Source organism: Rutilus rutilus (genome assembly GCF_951802725.1).
Source record: "Rutilus rutilus genome assembly, chromosome: 4".
Classification (NCBI taxonomy): Eukaryota; Metazoa; Chordata; class Actinopteri; order Cypriniformes; family Leuciscidae; genus Rutilus; species Rutilus rutilus.
In genome coordinates this window covers 13,135,935-13,154,257 of record NC_140212.1, presented here as the reverse complement: position 1 = coordinate 13,154,257, position 18,323 = coordinate 13,135,935, and the positions used below count along the sequence as shown (strand labels likewise).

Below are 18,323 nucleotides of genomic sequence, written 5' to 3'. Positions count from 1 at the left end.
ACATTCAAGACATTCATCTTGTATAGTTTACTTAAGAAAGCCCTATGTTGGTTTATGGGGCATGTCCACCAACAATGATCAGAAACGTTCTCGTTGGATTCTTTAGGATTCGTCCTTCCAGTAAAAAACAGCTGGACAGAGTGCAGGAGTCTCGAGATATGTTTTAAACTATTTTTAACTTGCTATATAATGTGTTCTGACAAGGTGAGGATTTTTTTTTCTGTTGACCCAGTCGGGAAACAAGAAATGAACAAGAAATTATAGATTTATATGTATCAGAAAAATAAATGCATATATGTTGTTTAATATTAGGGTTTATCATATTTCCGTGAAAGCAATGAATTCATGCACAGATTTTTGTTGTATGACTCGTTTGATGCTAAATTAATCTAAATTAATCTCTTTTAAAACCCCACAGTTTAAAAATATTTAAGTAAATATTTAAATTGATCAAAAAATCTAGATAAAAGGTATGAGCAACAGGGTCTCGGAAAGAAAGCGAGAAATAAAGATCACTTTGATCCCTCTTTTCTCTGGAAGACTCGTCAGTTTTCACACAAGGCCTTCCCTTGTCCCATGCCGGCTCGGATGCACACCCTCTTGTGAAAGCCCAGTCTGGGAGCTGTTAAGGGGAGCTGCAGGTTTATTTTTCCAACTGGCCGCCTGTGACAGTTGCCTTTATTGTGCATTGTTGAGTCTGTGTGTGTGTGTGTTTGTGAAGGGGTTACAAATGGAGCCTACTCTCACCTTCCTGCCAGGGCAAAGGGTCAGGTCAGCTGCTATGACTCCCTTCTTTCTCTAGCTTTCTTCATCATCTGTTTTTGCCTGGTGAGGAATGTGGCCCCTCAGAAGGTAGAGGCCGAGAACAATGGGGGATTGTGGGCTGTGCAGACGTGTGTCTGTGTGTGTGTGTTTTAACGCAGATATATGACCTCAGACGCACAATTGCACACACATGAACTCATTAACAGACGTGCTCATTTGGACATTTGAACGCTTTAGGGGTTTAGCACACACACAAACACACACTCTGTTTGATTGGTGGTAGTCTGGGGTAATACCGCAGTGCAACGACATCCTGTCGAGTGATTTAGTCTTCCCTTCTTGCCGTCTGCTCTGGGGCTGATCGTATGTCAGAGCGTTCTCATCTTTAGCCGAGGTCGGAGGTCAGCTCATGCTAAATGTGTAGCGACGGCTAGGTAAACACCAGGGCGATAGCACATCTCAGGAGGAGCACATCTGGGTGCAAGGCTTCCTCGCCTAGCTCTTTGACCTGTGGCCTGTGCCCTTTAACCCCTGCAGGCACCCCGGACAGCCTGGCGGAGAAAGAGCGCCAGCTGATGGGGATGATCACGCAGCTCAGCAGTCTCAGAGAGCAGCTACTGGCCGCCCATGAGGAGCAGAAGAAACTAGCCGCTTCGCAAATCGAAAAACAGCGCCAGCAAATGGAGTTGGCGAAACAGCAACAGGACCAGGTTAGCACTTTTTCACCATGTTTCGTCATGTGTTTCATCAGTTATGCAAGAGCAGGATAGGCTAATATATTGTTGATATAAATGTTTAATGATAACATGAAAATTAAATATAAAAGTTCAAATAAACACTTATTTCACACAATATGTCCTCAAAAATGTTTGTGTGGTTGAATTGGCCTAGTCGTCTAATGCAGGTCCTAACCAGGCAAATAATGCAATAAAGCTTGGTGTTGTACCCAGTGAAATCTCATTGGTCAACCCTGAACCCCTTAGCTGTATATTAATCGATTACATTGTTCTGATAGGCTGTAATTTTGTCACTTTGCAAAGCATTCTGCTGTTAGAGAAGACAGGAAAACGCCTGATGCTTGAAACTTATGTCATAATATATTTTCTAAATTGACTACTTGATGGGTTAAGGAAGCCCTGTATATTATGCTGGTTCCAGGTTCTCTTGACCCTGATCATTTGTTTCCTAGGGGGCATTAACATAAGATGCTTTTTTTGTATTCATAAACGGCTAGATGAAGCACAACTTAATGGAACAGAATGCAGGAGTCTTGAGACAAATTTTTATAGGTTGTAAAAAAAAAATATGGCTGATGTTGCTTTAAAGGGGATACATTTTTTGACGGGGTTTTTCCGACACTGTCAGGATGTTAATTAGAGCACCACTGTAAAATTATTCAAACAAAAACAAATTAGAGAAAGATAAGCTAGTCAGCCTCAGTAATAATATATTATGTTGTTGGATAACTAGTAAATTAATGACCCATTCCTTCCTATCATGTCTGATTATGCCACTGTTCTGGACATTTAAATAGTACAGAACAGTGTTATCAGTGAGTGAGCGTGTGTGGAGAGGAGAGGTATGGGTGTGTAACATTCTAACGTTCTTTACTTTGAACCACATTGACAAAGAAACCTTCTGTGTCTCCTTCCCCCCCTATAAGTATGTGTGTAGCGTTTAGGTCCCCTCCAGCACGCAGGCAGGAGACTAAAGGTGTTTGCATACAGAAGTGTGTGCTTTAGCTTTGTTGTGTGTATAGTTGCTTCTGGGGAGCTCAGTTTTACAAAAGAAAACAGATCAGTATTAACACATACACCAACACACCCCTGTACACACACACACAACGCTCCAGGACTGGGCGCCACTCCTTGGTAAATATGTATGAAATACAAAAGCATACTCAAGAGCTTCAAACACAGTTAACAGTCACCATACATGCATGTGACCCCCCCATCTGAACAAATAATGTCCTCTCTTGTTGGAAAAGTTTGACGTATGTGACAGTTTGACATGTTCTATCCGCAGATTGCACGACAACAGCAGCAACTTCTGCAGCAGCAACACAAAATCAACCTCCTGCAGCAACAGATCCAGGTGAGTCTTTATATATATATGTGTGCATGTTCACTTGTAGACTTGTATATATGTTTTGCGTTTATGCTTTTGAACAGTTATGTTTGTGAGATGTCGCAGTGCGAGTCACTTGTCACCATGACCGCGGGGTTTCATGACACTCAAACATTCTAGTCCACCAATCAGCAATCAACCCCCCAATCACAATCAGCCAATCACAGACAAGCATCAGCACTGGTATCCAGAGTCCATTCTCGTAGTCCTTTTTCTAGAGCAATCAAAATGTAGCTACACAAACAAAGACAAAGGTTGGTCCAAAGGGTAGGAAGCAACACCTCTCAATCCAGAATGCATTATGATAAGCTCAGGTGAAAAAATTCATCCAAGATTACTGACGGATTTAAGAAACATTGATTTATAAATATAATTATATTTATTTGAAACTTTCACAAAAAAAGGTCTAATATAAAAAAATAAAAAAACACTAATTAAGAAAAGACCGTTCCCCCAAATGTGTGTTCATGCTGCATATTTTTATAGATTATCATGCAGTTAGTTTAGCAATGTTAACATTTGGAAGCAATTCTCCCATGCACTTCGAATAACATAGACAGTCTCTGAATGATTGTTTTTCAAAGATTTTGAACAAAGCTTTTAGGTTATAGCATGTCAGCTGCTAGATATTTGTGTGGTCCTCAAAGTAGCTGCCTAGATGAAGAGAATTTTCAAATCACTTAACAGGCTCCTTTTTGGTAAAAATGCTGCCTATATAGGTAGTAAACAAGCAGCGCTATATGTTTTGGAAAAGTCTGTGTATTCAATCATATCAACTCATGCAAATCAACTTGTTGGTATGATCATATGATCTTTTAAATAAATGTGTAGGTAATGTCCTGATGGCTGGTAAAGAAGCATGTGGAAAACTAAACAGAGACACTTTTTGATGGGTTTGTCCCAGCTGACTTATACATGGGGCAGAGAGACACTGGCCTGCTTTGTGTGTGCAGGTGTGAAGCGAATAAAGGCTTTGTGTGCAAGAGGAGATGAGATGATTCTAATTTGGTTGAAAAAATGAGACTTAGCCTTGAGAGGGACTCCGGCAGTTTTGGCCAGGAAGCCACATCACACTGAGACTATTCACACACACACACACACAGAGAGAGAGAGAGAGAGAGAGATCACTGCCGTCCGCTGGACCCCTGCCATTCTCTTTTAGTGTGTGTGTGTGTGTGTGTGTGTGTGTGTGTGTGTGTGTGTTGCAGCTGTGTTTGCTTGTGTGTAGTATGTTCATACTACACAGCTTAGCCTGAACATGTGTATGTGAGACTTATCTGTGTCTATTTCAAAATCCGCATCAGCTCATGTCCTTATGTGTGTTAGTAGCAGCTGTGTGTGCGTCAGTCCCCAAAACACGTCCGCTTGGGTTTTTCTAGCCCCGCTCGTCGCTCACAGAAACAAAGCTTCTTTTTCCCATGACTTTGCAACCTTTTCCCAAACAAGCACTTCTCCATTCAGCCTAGTGGAACAATAGTTTCTCACAGTCAACACGGAGGCGGAGGAGGGGGGCGAGAGGAGGAGACCCTTGTTATGGGCCAATCATATATTAGCCCTAAATCACCTCCTGAAAAACACACATTTGACTTGTGTCTAACACACAGGCCGCTAACATACTCTGAGCAAACGCATGCGTCAGAGACAAATATAGCAGTCCTGAACTTTTAGAGTACATTTAGAGTTTATTACATGACGTTACTGAGGTCAAGAGACAGATTCCATGTCCAAAAGAAGGAAAATAAGCTTTAAAGTCAACATGAAATAAAAATGTACCCTATTTACCTTTTTAATACAACTTTCCTGGTCTTATTTTGAACAATTATTCAGTACTTGTCATTGGAAACAACAAAAATGTTTTTTTTTATAATTTTCCTTTTTGGCTGGATAAATCAGATTTTTTTTTTTTTTTTTGAAATTCAATCCATATCCTCATCAAATAATCAGTTTTACTGAAGTAAAACGTAAGTCAAATGGATTGCTAATGCTGTTTCACTTTGACTTTATAGCGAAATCCCTGTAGAACCTGCATGGACTTTTCAACCGAAGTCTGTTTCTGTAGCACATTTAAAACTCCTTGAAGAGTTAGTTCTCTCCTGAAATATGCACACACAGTTAACACGTATATACCTCACAGTGTGGGGCCACTTCTTTAGGCTCTTGGGGGTAACATGCATACACACTCTTTCATTCTTATTAAAGCTGCGTCTCAACTCAGGACCCCTGACAGTTATCAAACCAGGAAGACAGGCTCTTTTGGATGAAAGAATCCTCCTGCCGAGAAGCATGAGGCATGAAATGCAGGATACATATAATGCATTTCCATGCTTAACGAGAGGTGTAATGTTGAGAAAGGCCTGTGGGCGCTGTGACTGGGAGCTGCCCACTGGTACAACCTCTTCCTGAGCTCCGCTGTACTCTTAACACTTTCCCGCTGTCTGTTCGCTTTTCTCTCATTAGCAGCCTCCTTTCAGCAAACCTACTCCGGCTCTGCGGGGTATCGCGCTGGTGTTAGAAAATTTTCGCTACCCAGCGCAGGGGCCGGGATGAGGCTCCTCCGCTGTCAAAGTGGTAGTTAACGCAAGTAGCCAGACCTCCCATGAGGAGGTTTTTTTTTTTTTGCAGACTAATTTGACGTAGAACGACAGTGATTTAGCACAAAGGCATTAGCCACAGATAACGAAACGAGCACTGCTGTCGCATGTTTTAGCTAACTAACTAGTTTAAGTCTTTAGACACGGTGGCGACAGAAATACGACATGCTGCTTATAAAACACATATTAGAGTCAACCTACATTTCAGGAAATCTAACCTAATAAAGAGCTTCCACGGCAGTACCTTACACATGTCAAACACAGCATGATTGCTTCATAACTCAATCAGACTCATTTGCCATGCGTCAGTACCTCCTTGAGATAGTAAATTCATTTTCCCACGGAATGAGAGTTAAAAAGAAAACGGTTGAGCGTTAGCTCATCAGAGTTAGACCAGGTCCTGTGCACAGGAGCAGCTAACCCAATTGGCTGTGTAATTGTTTAATTTGTCTCATTATACCTAAATGAATGTAATTGGTGTTTTTCCTGCATGAAGTGGCCGCACTGGTTGTGTGAGCTGGGCTTTGCGCAGCACTGCAGATGATAATGGGGATCGGGGGGATTCTCCCAACACATGTTCCCGATTGATATGAGCACTCGCTTTATATTATTAAGGATATTTCAGGTGGCATTTCAGAGTTCTTAAAGTGAAGTATGTCATTTCTGCTCAATTAGCACTATCAGTTGTTTATCCTAAAAGTTACGTTCGTAAGTTCTTGTGCCATCTGTAAGTAGACTTTGACTCCAGCTTTATAATGACATTTTGACATGGTATAAGTTTTACAGCAGATGATTGGACTTAATTAGACACATATGAAGAAAAGGTAACCCTGTATACCTCCCCAGGAAGCAGTGGACAGAAAATAAAGGAATATTTGTGTCTGTGTGCATATTCGGATTGTATACCCGTTCAGTTTCCCTAGAAAGAAAACAGCGAGGGAGAGACAGGGAGAATAATGTGCCAGACAGATTTGTCTAACATGCTCATTCAACTCTTATTTGTAAGTAAAGGATTGCCACAGGATCAACAAGACATTGAACAAGACAGAGAATGATGAAGGAAGTTCAACCGTTAAAGTAGGCATGCAGAGAAAATTCTCCAAAGTGCTATGTGCTCAACAAGGAAGCCGAAAGGAGAGAAATTAACAGATACAAAGTGTTATATGTGTCCATTTCCACCTCTACTTCCTCTCCAACCACAGAACAACTGTGTGTTACCTAAGCGACTGGCCCTGAGAAGCATATAACAGCCTGGTGTGTGCCCGTGTATGCGTGTCTTCATGTGTTTGAGTGTGTGGGGAAGGCTTCTCTCAGCCCGGTGGTTGGCAGCTAATGGGAGCTATTTGAGGAAGGACACACAGGCAGAGGAGCAGATGGGCCCTGCGTTATGCCCACCTACAGCGGGCGGCTGACGCACCTCCTGCACTCACACCTAATGGGGGCCTAATAAAAGGCTGGCTGTCCAGACACAGGCTCGCCACTCAATTTCATTAGCCGCTAATCAGCCAAAGGTGCCCTTGGCTCACGTAAAAAGACCGTTCGCTGGAAAAAAATGAGAGGCATACTTGAAAAAAAAGAACGAAGAACATAAGTGAGAAAATGGACATGCGTTAGTGATTGGAAAGAGCAGGGTTGTTGTTTTGGTGGGGTTTGAAAATGCCACGTTTGTCTGGAAACCGCGATCAGGCATGGAGAAGAGAGATCAAGCATTAGGGGTGAAGCCATGTGACCTTGACGCAACTCTTTATTGGTCTAGACTTTAAACCCCACCCATTTCCCTCTTATATAGCGCAACAGTCTGTTCCTGACTGTAATTATTTTCCATTGAGTATTTGATTTTTAAGGGTATTGTATAACGACAAACCTAGTGTGAGGCGAGATTAATAATATATGATTGTGTGGCCACAAGTCAGTGTGATTTTTAGCTTGATTAAAAAATAAATCATGTTTAATTCCAAAATTCCTGGTCTATAACTGCACAGCCCATAATCATAAAGATAGCTATCAGATAAGTTGTTGTTACCATGGAAAAGAGAACAGCGAAAAAGAACTAAGCAGTGAACTCCTATGAAGTACACTCCCTACATCCTCAAGTAACTTTATTGCAAAAATTATTTGCAAAAATATACTTTTAAAATATTGTACTTTATAAATATAATCAATCATTATAATTCAATATTTCCAAGTTTTTGGATTACATCATTTGAAGTGCTTCATGGCATGCACAATTCATTGCCTCGTAAAAGACACTTGTCTTTTACTCTAATTTAAAAAAAAAAAAAAAAAAAAAAAAGGTATTTAAAAACTTAAGATTATAATGTTGTCACTCATCTCAGAGTTTGTTGGTTTGGCTGAAATCCCAATGGAGGAAATTAATTGGAACAATAAAAAAAAAAAAAAAAAAACTTAAAAAAAAACACCAAAGCTGCTGAAACAGCAGAGACAGTAACTGTTGCGCTCTATTAGGTCCCTGATAACACACCCTAAGGTGACACCTCACAATTGTTGTGAAGTAACACTCTCGTGAATGTGAGATAACATTGGCAGCTTCTTTTTTTAGCCATCAATGTTTAGCCAGGTATATATTAAGCCGACACACTTAATAAAAAGAAGCAGGAAGTAGATCCATGAATGCAAAATCTGTCTGCACGTGTTTGTTTGAGCGTGTGCGCAATCCCAATCTTATTCACCAGGGACAGTCCTTTCGCACTGATGCCTGCACCAGACTGGCAGTCGTCGCAGGCACTCTGTAAAAGTTAATGGCCTATGCCCACGTCCACGGGGCTAATATTAAGTGTCAGTCTGCAAGTATAGTGCGTGTGTGCTAACGCTGCTATCCAAGCGCAAATTAATTATTAGTTATATGGCTATGTGTCCCCTCTTCAGTGCGAGGTCACTGAGGCCTGCCTTTAATTGCCGGAGCATATGGCTGGAAACAGATTTTAGCGGTGGGACTCGTTCTTAACCACCGTTCTTGCACACATTCTCAGATGTGTGCCATATTGTCAATGCTGGCAGCTATTGTTTCACTCATTTACTTCTTAGAGCAAATTACTCCCTAATAATAGCTCTACCTTAGAGTTTTTCTCTCCTCCGTGCCAGCAAACCTGTTCACACTGCATATGTTAATTATCTGCACATCTTCATTATGTTCAAAAAGCTTTAGGTTCAAGCTGTGCCGCCTGGCGAGAGGCTCTGACTCAGTTTTGTGCCAACTTTCCACTTTTTCCCTTTCCATTTGTTTCTTTCAACATTTTTTCCTTGCTTTCACTCTCAAAATCTCGCTCTTTTCTTATAAACTAAGAAAGTTGCAAAGTTAGCCACGCTCTTGTGTTATCCTTTTTTCCTTGTCCGCCATCTATTTTTCTTACGGGTAATTAGAAGGTTTTTAAGATTCTAGCTGTATTTGCTGTAGGTTTATATTTACATTATCTATTTGTAAATAGTTAAATAGTACAAATAACACATAATTTATCTTAACTGTCTTTATTGTGGAGCTGATCAATAAGACCATTCACAAACATCATATTGTTTTTAGATGTCAGTTCTGAAACCCATTTCCGACCCAATTATCTGACAGACTCTTCTGCGTTCTCAAAGTTTTTAAAAGCTTTTCAAGTGAGCCATTCTTCCGATCAGAGAGTTCAAAGAGCCAGAATGGAATTCCACAGCCAGCCGTTGTCTGATTAATAAACCTTTATAGAGCTTGCAGCTGGAGTTGACACTTTTGTCATAAGCTTTCTGGAATATTCAACAGTTTTAATAATGAGTTATGACAAAGACAATAAGGGAAGTCCTCTATTCGTGTTTGGGTGTGATGGGGTGTTGCAGCCCCTCAAACAGTGTTTTCCCTAAACTATTACTAGTTTAGCGGGGACCAATCCAGTCCCTACAGTTGAGGCACGTTGTTCCAGTTCAAGAATATTCTCCCTAATCCTGAGTCCACTTTGTTGCAACGTCATGTGTTCCTGTCCCCAACCAATGCAAGAGATGTTTTACAAGCAATGCTAACTGTTCAATGCCTTCAAATTTAAATCTCCTTTGAAAGCAACTGTAAAGTTCAGTCCTTTTGTTCTCTAGTTCATGATACATGTCAACTGAATGCATCAAACTGCATTAACAGGGCCTGAAAATGTCAATATCAGCCTCACCTACTCTGCGTGGGTAATGCTATTTACTACGTTGATTGAATAGAGAACAGCATGACGGTGTGTTCGAACGCTTTGAGGAGATCCACGAGCCTTTAATTCCATATGCTCCCACACACACTTGCTTACATGTCTATGCTTTTAAGAGAAGAGCGTGTGATTGTAATTTGCCACAAAAACACTCCATGCTCAAAACCACTGGAGAACAAACACACGCATGCGCGTTGGCTAGCACATGCTATTGTGTCCACAGAGCCTTAGCTCGCACTGAGAAGACGCAGGCAAAACCAGAGGAGCATATGTCCAATTAGGACTGGAAGTTAGAGCTGCACCAGCCCGTGGGGGGTCCTGTCGTAACGCAACTATAAAACGCCACTGCCTCCTGATCTGGGAACAGGAGGCCTGCCGTTTGTGGTTAACCAAAATGGAGGAATGATTGCTCTGTGGTTGGAATTCAAAAATCCTCAGACATGCTACTGAGACTTAAGAGAATGAGATAAAATAAAAGTTTAACCTCTGTTTATCTTAACATGTGACTGAGATAAACTGCCTCCTTTCCTCTCAGAGCATGTCACTTTCATATATATAGACGATTGTCACTTTTGGAGCCTTTGTGTTTTTCTCGTCAGTAGAACCATCTGTCCTCTTCTTCTTTGGGCCTGTGTGTCTCAAGACTCTCCCTTTGCCAAAGTCTCTGGCTTGTTTTTTTTCCTCTTTCCTCCCTTTTTTAATCCTGGAAACCTTGTGAAGTGGTGTGGCGAGGTGCCGAGCATGGTGCTCTGCAGAAATGGAGGCCAGCTGTATCCCAAAAGTCACCCGTCCATATCTCACTTGTCCTCAGGTGACAGTTGCTGGACAAGCACAGTATTTGAAATCACCCTAGTAATAAACTGGCTAGAGAGGTGCATAGTGAAGCCAGACATAAAGGTACACACAGTGTACACACACTGTTAAGTTTCAGGAGTGACAACCTCAATTAAATGTGGGAGTGAGTCCCCTAAATTATAATTCCGTGTGTACGGAACACAAATCTCTCCCGAAACTGCAATTATTGACACCGTGGAAACCATATCAACGCTCTGGCGTCTCGTGTGTTTGGTGTCCGCTATTCTGACTAAAGTAATATTACAGTGACAAAAGACTTCTTGTGTTCAGCAATTTTCTATGGAGGTGTCGTGTTTTGTTTATGCTTAAAGGAGTGTTTTAACATGCATCAGAGATGTATCTCTTGTCTGTCATCACTCATATCTCTCATTGACGTCATTAACAACTAGTTGTTCAGTTTGACTCCGTTCAGACTGTGCAGAATTTTTGTTAATGCGGTTGTCACTACTACTTAACTTTCAGGAGTTAATTCGGTTTGTCACTAAAAGGTGAATTGTCAACCAAATTTAGCTGCAGTGTGAAGGTCGCCAAAGTGTGGTCTACCTTGCAGCTTATTCCTTATCCACTTAGACAGGAAGTCTAATCAACATGTAAAGCAATTAACCACCGGTTGTTCTGCCTTCATAATCCATTTAGGTGAAGAAAATATCCAATAGATTTGGACCAATTTATGTCCAAAATGGCCTCAGATGGTCAGTGATCAAACTGTGGGTGGTCTGAAGCTGAGGCTAGGACTTTGGTTGAAAAGATTTCTTCATAGTTGACCTACAGTATTATGGCTAGACTCTTTGTTCATGACTAACATCATAATTGCTGTCTCTCTCTATCTCTTCAGCAGGTCCAGGGTCAGTTGCCTCCGCTGATGATACCTGTGTTTCCTCCAGATCAGAGAACTCTGGCGGCCGCTGCAGCACAACAAGGATTTCTACTTCCTCCAGGGTTCAACTACAAACCGGGCTGCAGTGAGTATTAAAGCAGCATTTCAGTGATGGGTTGTTAAATTAAAGACTTCAGTCTAGTTTATTGTTCACACTAGAGATTTCAAACCAGATTGCTGAAAGCGGAGTCTTCAACCCAATGTTGGGCAGCATCTCCCTCCTGTCTGGTGTGTTATTAAGATCAGCCAACACCACTGATGCCCATCATCTCCCGCACATGACAGACTCTCAGACTAGACAAACTCGCTTGCTTTTGTGTCTCTGTATTTCTTGTTCAAAAGTAGGAACAGGAAAAAAAAGAAAACTTCCTCTGGGGTTTGTGTTTTTGGCCGTAGCAGTCCAACTGTGAAGCAATGTGTTGTTTACCGCGAGAAACGAGGCGGCAAGTGCCAGCAGCGCAGCAGCAGAACGCTCGCGCTCTCACGGGGGGGTAGAGTGACCTGCCCCAGGTTTCTTCATATTAACACGGGCGGCCGCCAGAACACGCGTCCAGTACGCCTCGCACACGCCTCCGACTCCTCTCCAACTGTACGCGTGCACACAAACATTGCATAGATCACACACTCGCACACACTCTCATAAACGCACATCTCCCTTGTGAGACGGACCGGTCCGCATCTCCAGCTCCGCCCACTGCGCTTCACAGTTTCCCAAACAAGTCCCCCCACCCTCTTCCTCCTCCCAACGGCCTCCCTCCTAACCATAAACCCTCTATTTCAATTACAGCCAGCAGCACCATCAAACCCTGCCCAAAATTTCAATTACGCATGTCATTTAGTTACCATTACAGTGCTTGCTCACGGGGGAGGAAGCCGTCGTTTGAACCCTCAAAACCAGAGAGGAAAAAAAGGGGGATGAAATCCCTCTGGTCGCAGGGTCTGGACTAAGGGGATGCTGGTTCCCACCCATTGCTCCCCGGAGCCAGGCCACGGAGCTCTTCCAGTCAGTCTGAAGATACTGCCTTCTCGCCAACAGCAACATGTTTGCTTTTCTTAGTTTTGCTCTTTTGTTACAGCTGTACCCAGGAGAGACATAAAATAGCTGGAATATTTGTATTTGTTTAGGGACTGAGAGAAAGACAAGAAAAAAAGATAAAACACACACATCTCCCCAGAATACATCCTTGAATTGGGTCCAGGGCAATCTTTAACTAAGCGGATGAGTATTTTTTCATGGGGGGGGGGGGGAGCAGTGTATGGGAAAAATGTTTTGGACTGACTGATAGGAGCGTCTGGTTTATTGCTTACTGAGACAAGGTTCGACTTCCTCTACAAACCCCTTTAACAGATACTCTAGAGTCCCGGGCTGTATCCGCTGCCTTATCAACAAGTGCATTTACATGCACATTAAATTTTTTATTTCAGTTGTACTAAAGCAATAATATGTCTTTTTAATAAAAATTTACATTTATTAATGTACTTCCATCAGATGCCATTCCAATTCTGCCTTACTGCATGCACAGAATGGTGGGATATCATGGGCGACGGGCACATTTATGCTGGCTTTAAAACACGACCAGACATGCATTCCATAAATCGCTGAGTCTTTTAAAATAACAGAATGATGGTGTCACTTTTATATGATATATTTCAAAGGCCATCTATTTGGACATGGAGACATTTTCTCCCCTCTGTTCTTCCTCAGAGCGCTTGTATCCAACTTCTCCTCCCTTTTTGGCCGACATCATTCCATTGTTCATCAAAAAACTGCAGAACCGATTTGAGAGCACACTCGTGGTTTCTCATGTCACAGGCCTTTTCAGCGCAACGCTAATAACCCCCCTACCTCCTCTAGCCGAACTGGACTGACCTTTACCTCCCGGTCATGTAATTATAAAGCCCATATCTGCAGGTGGACGCTAATAACTCTCGCTATTCACTCCTCGTGTTCTGATTCATCTCTCCAACGCAGAGGCTCTTGTGCGGGGCCCGAGGAGACGGGGCGCTGACGTTACCTCGTTAATTACCGTCCTCTCCTTATCATGCCTTAGCCTTCAACTGCTATTGTGCTCGGGGTATTAGAGCTGCAGCCACACAATCAGCCTTTCATTAGAATGGAGGGGGGGACTTCACAATGGAGGTCTTTACCGACAGAAGAGAAAGCAGTGAATCTGTCGCTCCATCGAAGGAGAGGAGAGGGGGATGGGGCCCAGACCCTGTGCAGAAGTGTTGGATATCGAAAGGGTGATGTGTGAAAAAAAAAAATCTAAAGCATCTGACATACCCATAATGCTCTTTTCCTCAGGTGACCCTTACCCTCTACAGCTGATCCCCACAACTATGGCAGCCGCTGCTGCGGCAACGCCTGGCCTCGGCCCTCTTCAGCTGCAGGTAACGTCCATCTTGTGGTTTTGTTTGTGTGTATGTCCTTTTGCTGTGGAGATTCAGTCCATTTTTCCCAACCTCTCAAACAAAATCTCTTTTTCTTCCCTAGTTTTTTTTTTTCCCCCTTTTTTTGTTTTGTGATCCCGATAGAGAACAACAATGCCCACTGTTCTCCCCAACTCTTTTCCTCATGCCAACTGCAAGTTGCCATAGAAATGGGCCTTTGTGAGGGGCCAGAGCCCAGAGAGAGAATGCCGCACTGCTGGCTCTGGGGTGCTGATATTGTTCACTGTGGAGCGAAGGGTACCATAGAAACTGTTTTAAGGGGGACAGAGCACAGAGGGACACTGAACAGAGAGCAAACACAAAAAGATATTATGGGCTGTCTGAATAGAGTCAAACCCTAATGCAGCCTCACTGTGCTGCTCTGAAACTGAAAACGCAGTAAACATGCGTCTCCACGTCTGTCCTTTTTCCTTTTCCTCCCTAGTTTGGTCTCTGGAAGGAGAAGAAAAGTATTAACGGACTGCATCTGATCCCAGGTTAACAGCCTGGCTGTTTGAAATGCACTTACCTGGGGACCCACACGGGCCCGGGCCTTCCTCTCTGTTACCTCTATTACCAATTAAAGTGACTGCCTAAGAGGCCAAACTCACCCTGCCACCATTAGCCAAACATTAGATGCACATTAGAGTGAATTTTAACAGGGCATTGCGCTTACGTGCACACATGTAAGGATATGCACCTGCACATCTGTATCACAGTTTAAGCATATGCAAGAGGTATAAATGACTCTCAAACATACACACTCATACAGAAACAGGTGGTTTTCCCAGGTGGCCTCTGGATAACGGGTAAATAAAACAGGATATTTTTTTCAGTTTTTTTTTTATTATTTATTTTATTCTCTTTGTCTGTGCACTCACCCCTCTGTGCTCCGTATGACTGGCTTACTGCAAGAATCTTGTCCTGTCTGATTTTATCTGCTTCTGAGCTTGTCTCCATATGTTCCTTCGTGTTAAGATTCAAAAAAATCCCAGATTGAACAGCTTTGTCAGCCGCAATTGGATTTTGCCAGAAAAACAACTGGAGAAAAAAACAACAACTTCCAATGCCACTGTTCTCTCATTCCATCCTCAAATCTCCCTTGCAACACACACACTCAGAGAGAGAGAGAGAGAGAGAGAGAGAGAGATTAGGGCTTTGTCACAAAGAAAATGATTTACTAAGGCTAACCTAAATACAGATGTCTCAGACAGAAGCACGTTGGATTTCCTCTGGGACAATCTGCGCATTTGCACGTCTCATCTTCAGACCCCACAACACGATGAGAGGCCCAAAATATTTGCCTTGGTCACTCCACGAGCCATGGTTTAGTAGTTTGTGCACTCAACCTGATGTGCTGAATCTGGCTTGCAATTTCTTGCCCCTCTTCTCAATGCACTTTATGTCCTCTCAACTATATTATATTTAAAATGTGATATTTTTTGTTTGTATAATACATATAGAGATCTAATGATGATTTCATTTAGTAGGCAGAAGACCAGAATGACCACAAGCTGGCTTTGATGTATTTGGTTATTTACATGAATGCATTTGACAGATGCTTTTATTCAAAGCGACAAACATTGCATTTATGGTATAGATTTTATCAGTTTATGCATTCCCTGGGAATCACGCCCAAGACCTTTGCATTGCTAGCACCATGCTCTACTGGACTAGAGGAATTCTTATTCAAGTATGTTTCTATATATAAGTACAATACATATTCAGTAGGAAAATAAAGTGTCTGAAGTTGCTGTGCAGCACATCAACTGAAGGCATGCAGCATTTGGCTACTTGCAGTGTAGACAGCTTTGTTGATTGTAATTTGTGGCGCATTATTGTAACTTAATTTGAACACATTGTAATTAGGCGCTTGCGTCCTGCGTAGTGTGCATGTCCAAAGTTTTCATAGAGATTAATTTTGTATAACAATTCTCTTCTAGTTATATTTCAACACACAAACACACTTGTAGATGCCAGACGGATGAAGTCACAGCTGTATGAGATTGCGCACCTACACACCGGCCATTAAACAAGTCCTCTAAGTGTGTGTGTGTGCATGTGGTGAGTGATAGGGAGTCATTGCACTAGGGGTCACTATCTTAAAGGTGTTTGCCATTAGTCACTGCAGCAGTCTTTAAACCTGGCCACAAAACCACTTTTCACAACTGCGGCCACAGTTCACACTGGCCTTAATATTCCATAACCAGCTAAATTAACCTGCGTAACCCACCAAAACCACACACACAGAAGCTGAGGGACAGTGACTATGACTTTGTTGAAACGTGGAAGTGGAGAGAGAGAGATAAAGAGAAAAATAAGAAAAGGAGGGGAGTAATAGAAAGGTATGAGCTGCGAGCAGCATACTGAAGAGGTATAAAGTGGGTCAATGGAGGAGGTCAGCCATCATATGTAGAGGCAGATGTTGGACCATATTGCACCGGATTACTGCAGCACACAGGAGAACGAGAGAGAGAGTGAGAAGGGAGACTGTATTTAATGCCTTATATCAGCCGTAAAAAATAGTACATGTATTTCCATTTGTAGTTCAAACCCCCAGTGATTTTATTATTTTGACGCCACTTGCATGTGTACGCACGATGATAAGCGCCGCGAATTCCTTTCAGATAGTGATCTGGTGGCATTGTCCGAGGACGATGAGGTCAGTGACACTGTAAATAGATAGCATGGCTGGATTGATCGTGTCCAGCTTGCCCTATCTGCTCCACAACATAAAAGCTTACATAACATTCCCAGTCTATCACACAATGAGAATGTTATTTTGCCTCAAAGCTTCCCACTAGCGGACCTAAAACCTGGACAGAGTACTGAGTCTCTTCCTTGACAATCCGGGGGGAAAAAATTAAGCAGAAAAGAATTTTTTTTATCTTTTGTATATTAGCTTTTGTATTTTTTGTAAACACTAGCTTTAGCTCTAATTGACACTTAAGAGGGAGATTTCTTGGCAGCGGCTTCAGTCAGACGCAACTCATGTCAAAGTTCATCCTGCCTGGCGCACTAATCAAAATAGCACAGAACTTGACAGCCAGTGTTTAGTTTAGCGCAAAAAAATAACAAGAATAGGAAGAATTGACAACAATGGAAAAAGCATGAGACGCACAATAGCCAGCGGTGACCAAAATGACAATAGCTTAGAGGATCACTCCGAACTGCTTCCATTTTGACAACAAAGCAAGATGGGAAAAGAAGCTCATAATCTGAGTAAAGCAGGGGATTACTGGAGAGCGAGAGATGTCTGCTCAGCCACATAAAGACACACAGATCCACTCCGCTGGATAGCGCTGACAGCAGCCCGTCTTCCTGTGCTCAGGGAGAGGACGGGGACTTAGCGAGGATGGGGTGGTGGCTTTGTTAAAACATGTGTCACCAACACTAATACTCTCCAATCAGCCTTACGAGTTAAAGCGCAAATGCCAATCTATCTCCTCTCGTCATCCTGCATATAGACACGTAAAAACACACACACACACACACACACACACACACTACTTAATGGAGTCACATTTGACCCATTAGATCAGACAGGCCTGCAGCATTACGGATTGGCATTGGGATCTTTCTTGTGTGTTCGCCTTCTATGTTGGCGGTATGCGTTTTCTTACCTTTGTTGCCTTAAACACACACACACACACACACACAGACAGACTTGTGGTTAGAGAATTAGAGCTGGCCTAATACTCCTCTGTGGGGATTAGCAAAGAGAGAGAGAGAGAGAGAGTGAGAGAAGCAAGGGGAGAAGCTTTAACAGTTCAAAAGGACGCAGCTTGACTGAAGGAGTCAAGAGTCCTATCAAATCCCTCACAGATACACCCTCCCCCATTCAGCACCCCTGTGTGTGTGTGTGTGTGTTTTTGTGTAAGGCTGACATTTAAATTCCTCTGTTACATCCCCACTTTTGAGATCAGCCACCCCTTCATCCCCCATTCTCGCTGCGTGTGCATACGTGAGCCCGTGGGCACTCGAGGGGCATTGTGCTGTCACTTCCTGTTTGCTCACGTTGACGGCGGAGTGGCAGCGCTTTGAGCGTGTTCAGTGGCAGGCCCTGTTGGAAGTGAAGTGTATGTGTGTCGGTCTAGTGGTTGTGACTGACAAGAGCTGGCCCTGTAATAGAACTCAATTCAGAAAGAAAATAAAGCAGTCTGATGCAGTGGACCGGACACAGAGCATCTCGCCCTCTCACGCACACACACACACAAACACACACACAGACAGGGCAAGCTCCGACAGGGGCCGTATGTCACGCTCAGGCACACACACAACCAGGGGCCATGGTGGGAGTAATTGAACAGAAATGACCAACAAGAGCTTTATTTCATGTCCTGCTCCCCTGTGTGGACTACAGCTCACACACTGAGGTCACCTCCTGATCAAAAAATCCAAGAGAAATGTGTGTGTGTGTGTGTGTGTGTGTGTGTTGAAGTGTTGTATGTCTGTGCACAACCTAAGTGAGGAATAAAAATAGAAGAATCACCCTGTCAG

General features: G+C 42.8%; 1 protein-coding gene across 10 annotated transcripts in view; it reads left to right on the top strand.

Moving 5' to 3' along the window:
- sox5 (SRY-box transcription factor 5) overlaps window positions 1-18,323 on the top strand; it is a 198,240-nt gene that overhangs the window by 164,368 nt on the left and 15,549 nt on the right. For 9 of the 10 annotated variants that reach the window (XM_084408170.1, XM_084408178.1, XM_084408176.1 and 6 more), the window contains 4 exons: window positions 1,303-1,475; window positions 2,791-2,859; window positions 11,352-11,478; window positions 13,699-13,784. In XM_084408170.1, coding sequence (XP_084264296.1) covers window positions 1,303-1,475; window positions 2,791-2,859; window positions 11,352-11,478; window positions 13,699-13,784 — 455 coding nt within the window. The remainder of the gene's footprint in view (window positions 1-1,302; window positions 1,476-2,790; window positions 2,860-11,351; window positions 11,479-13,698; window positions 13,785-18,323) is intronic. The other variant, XM_084408171.1, reaches the window with a different exon arrangement.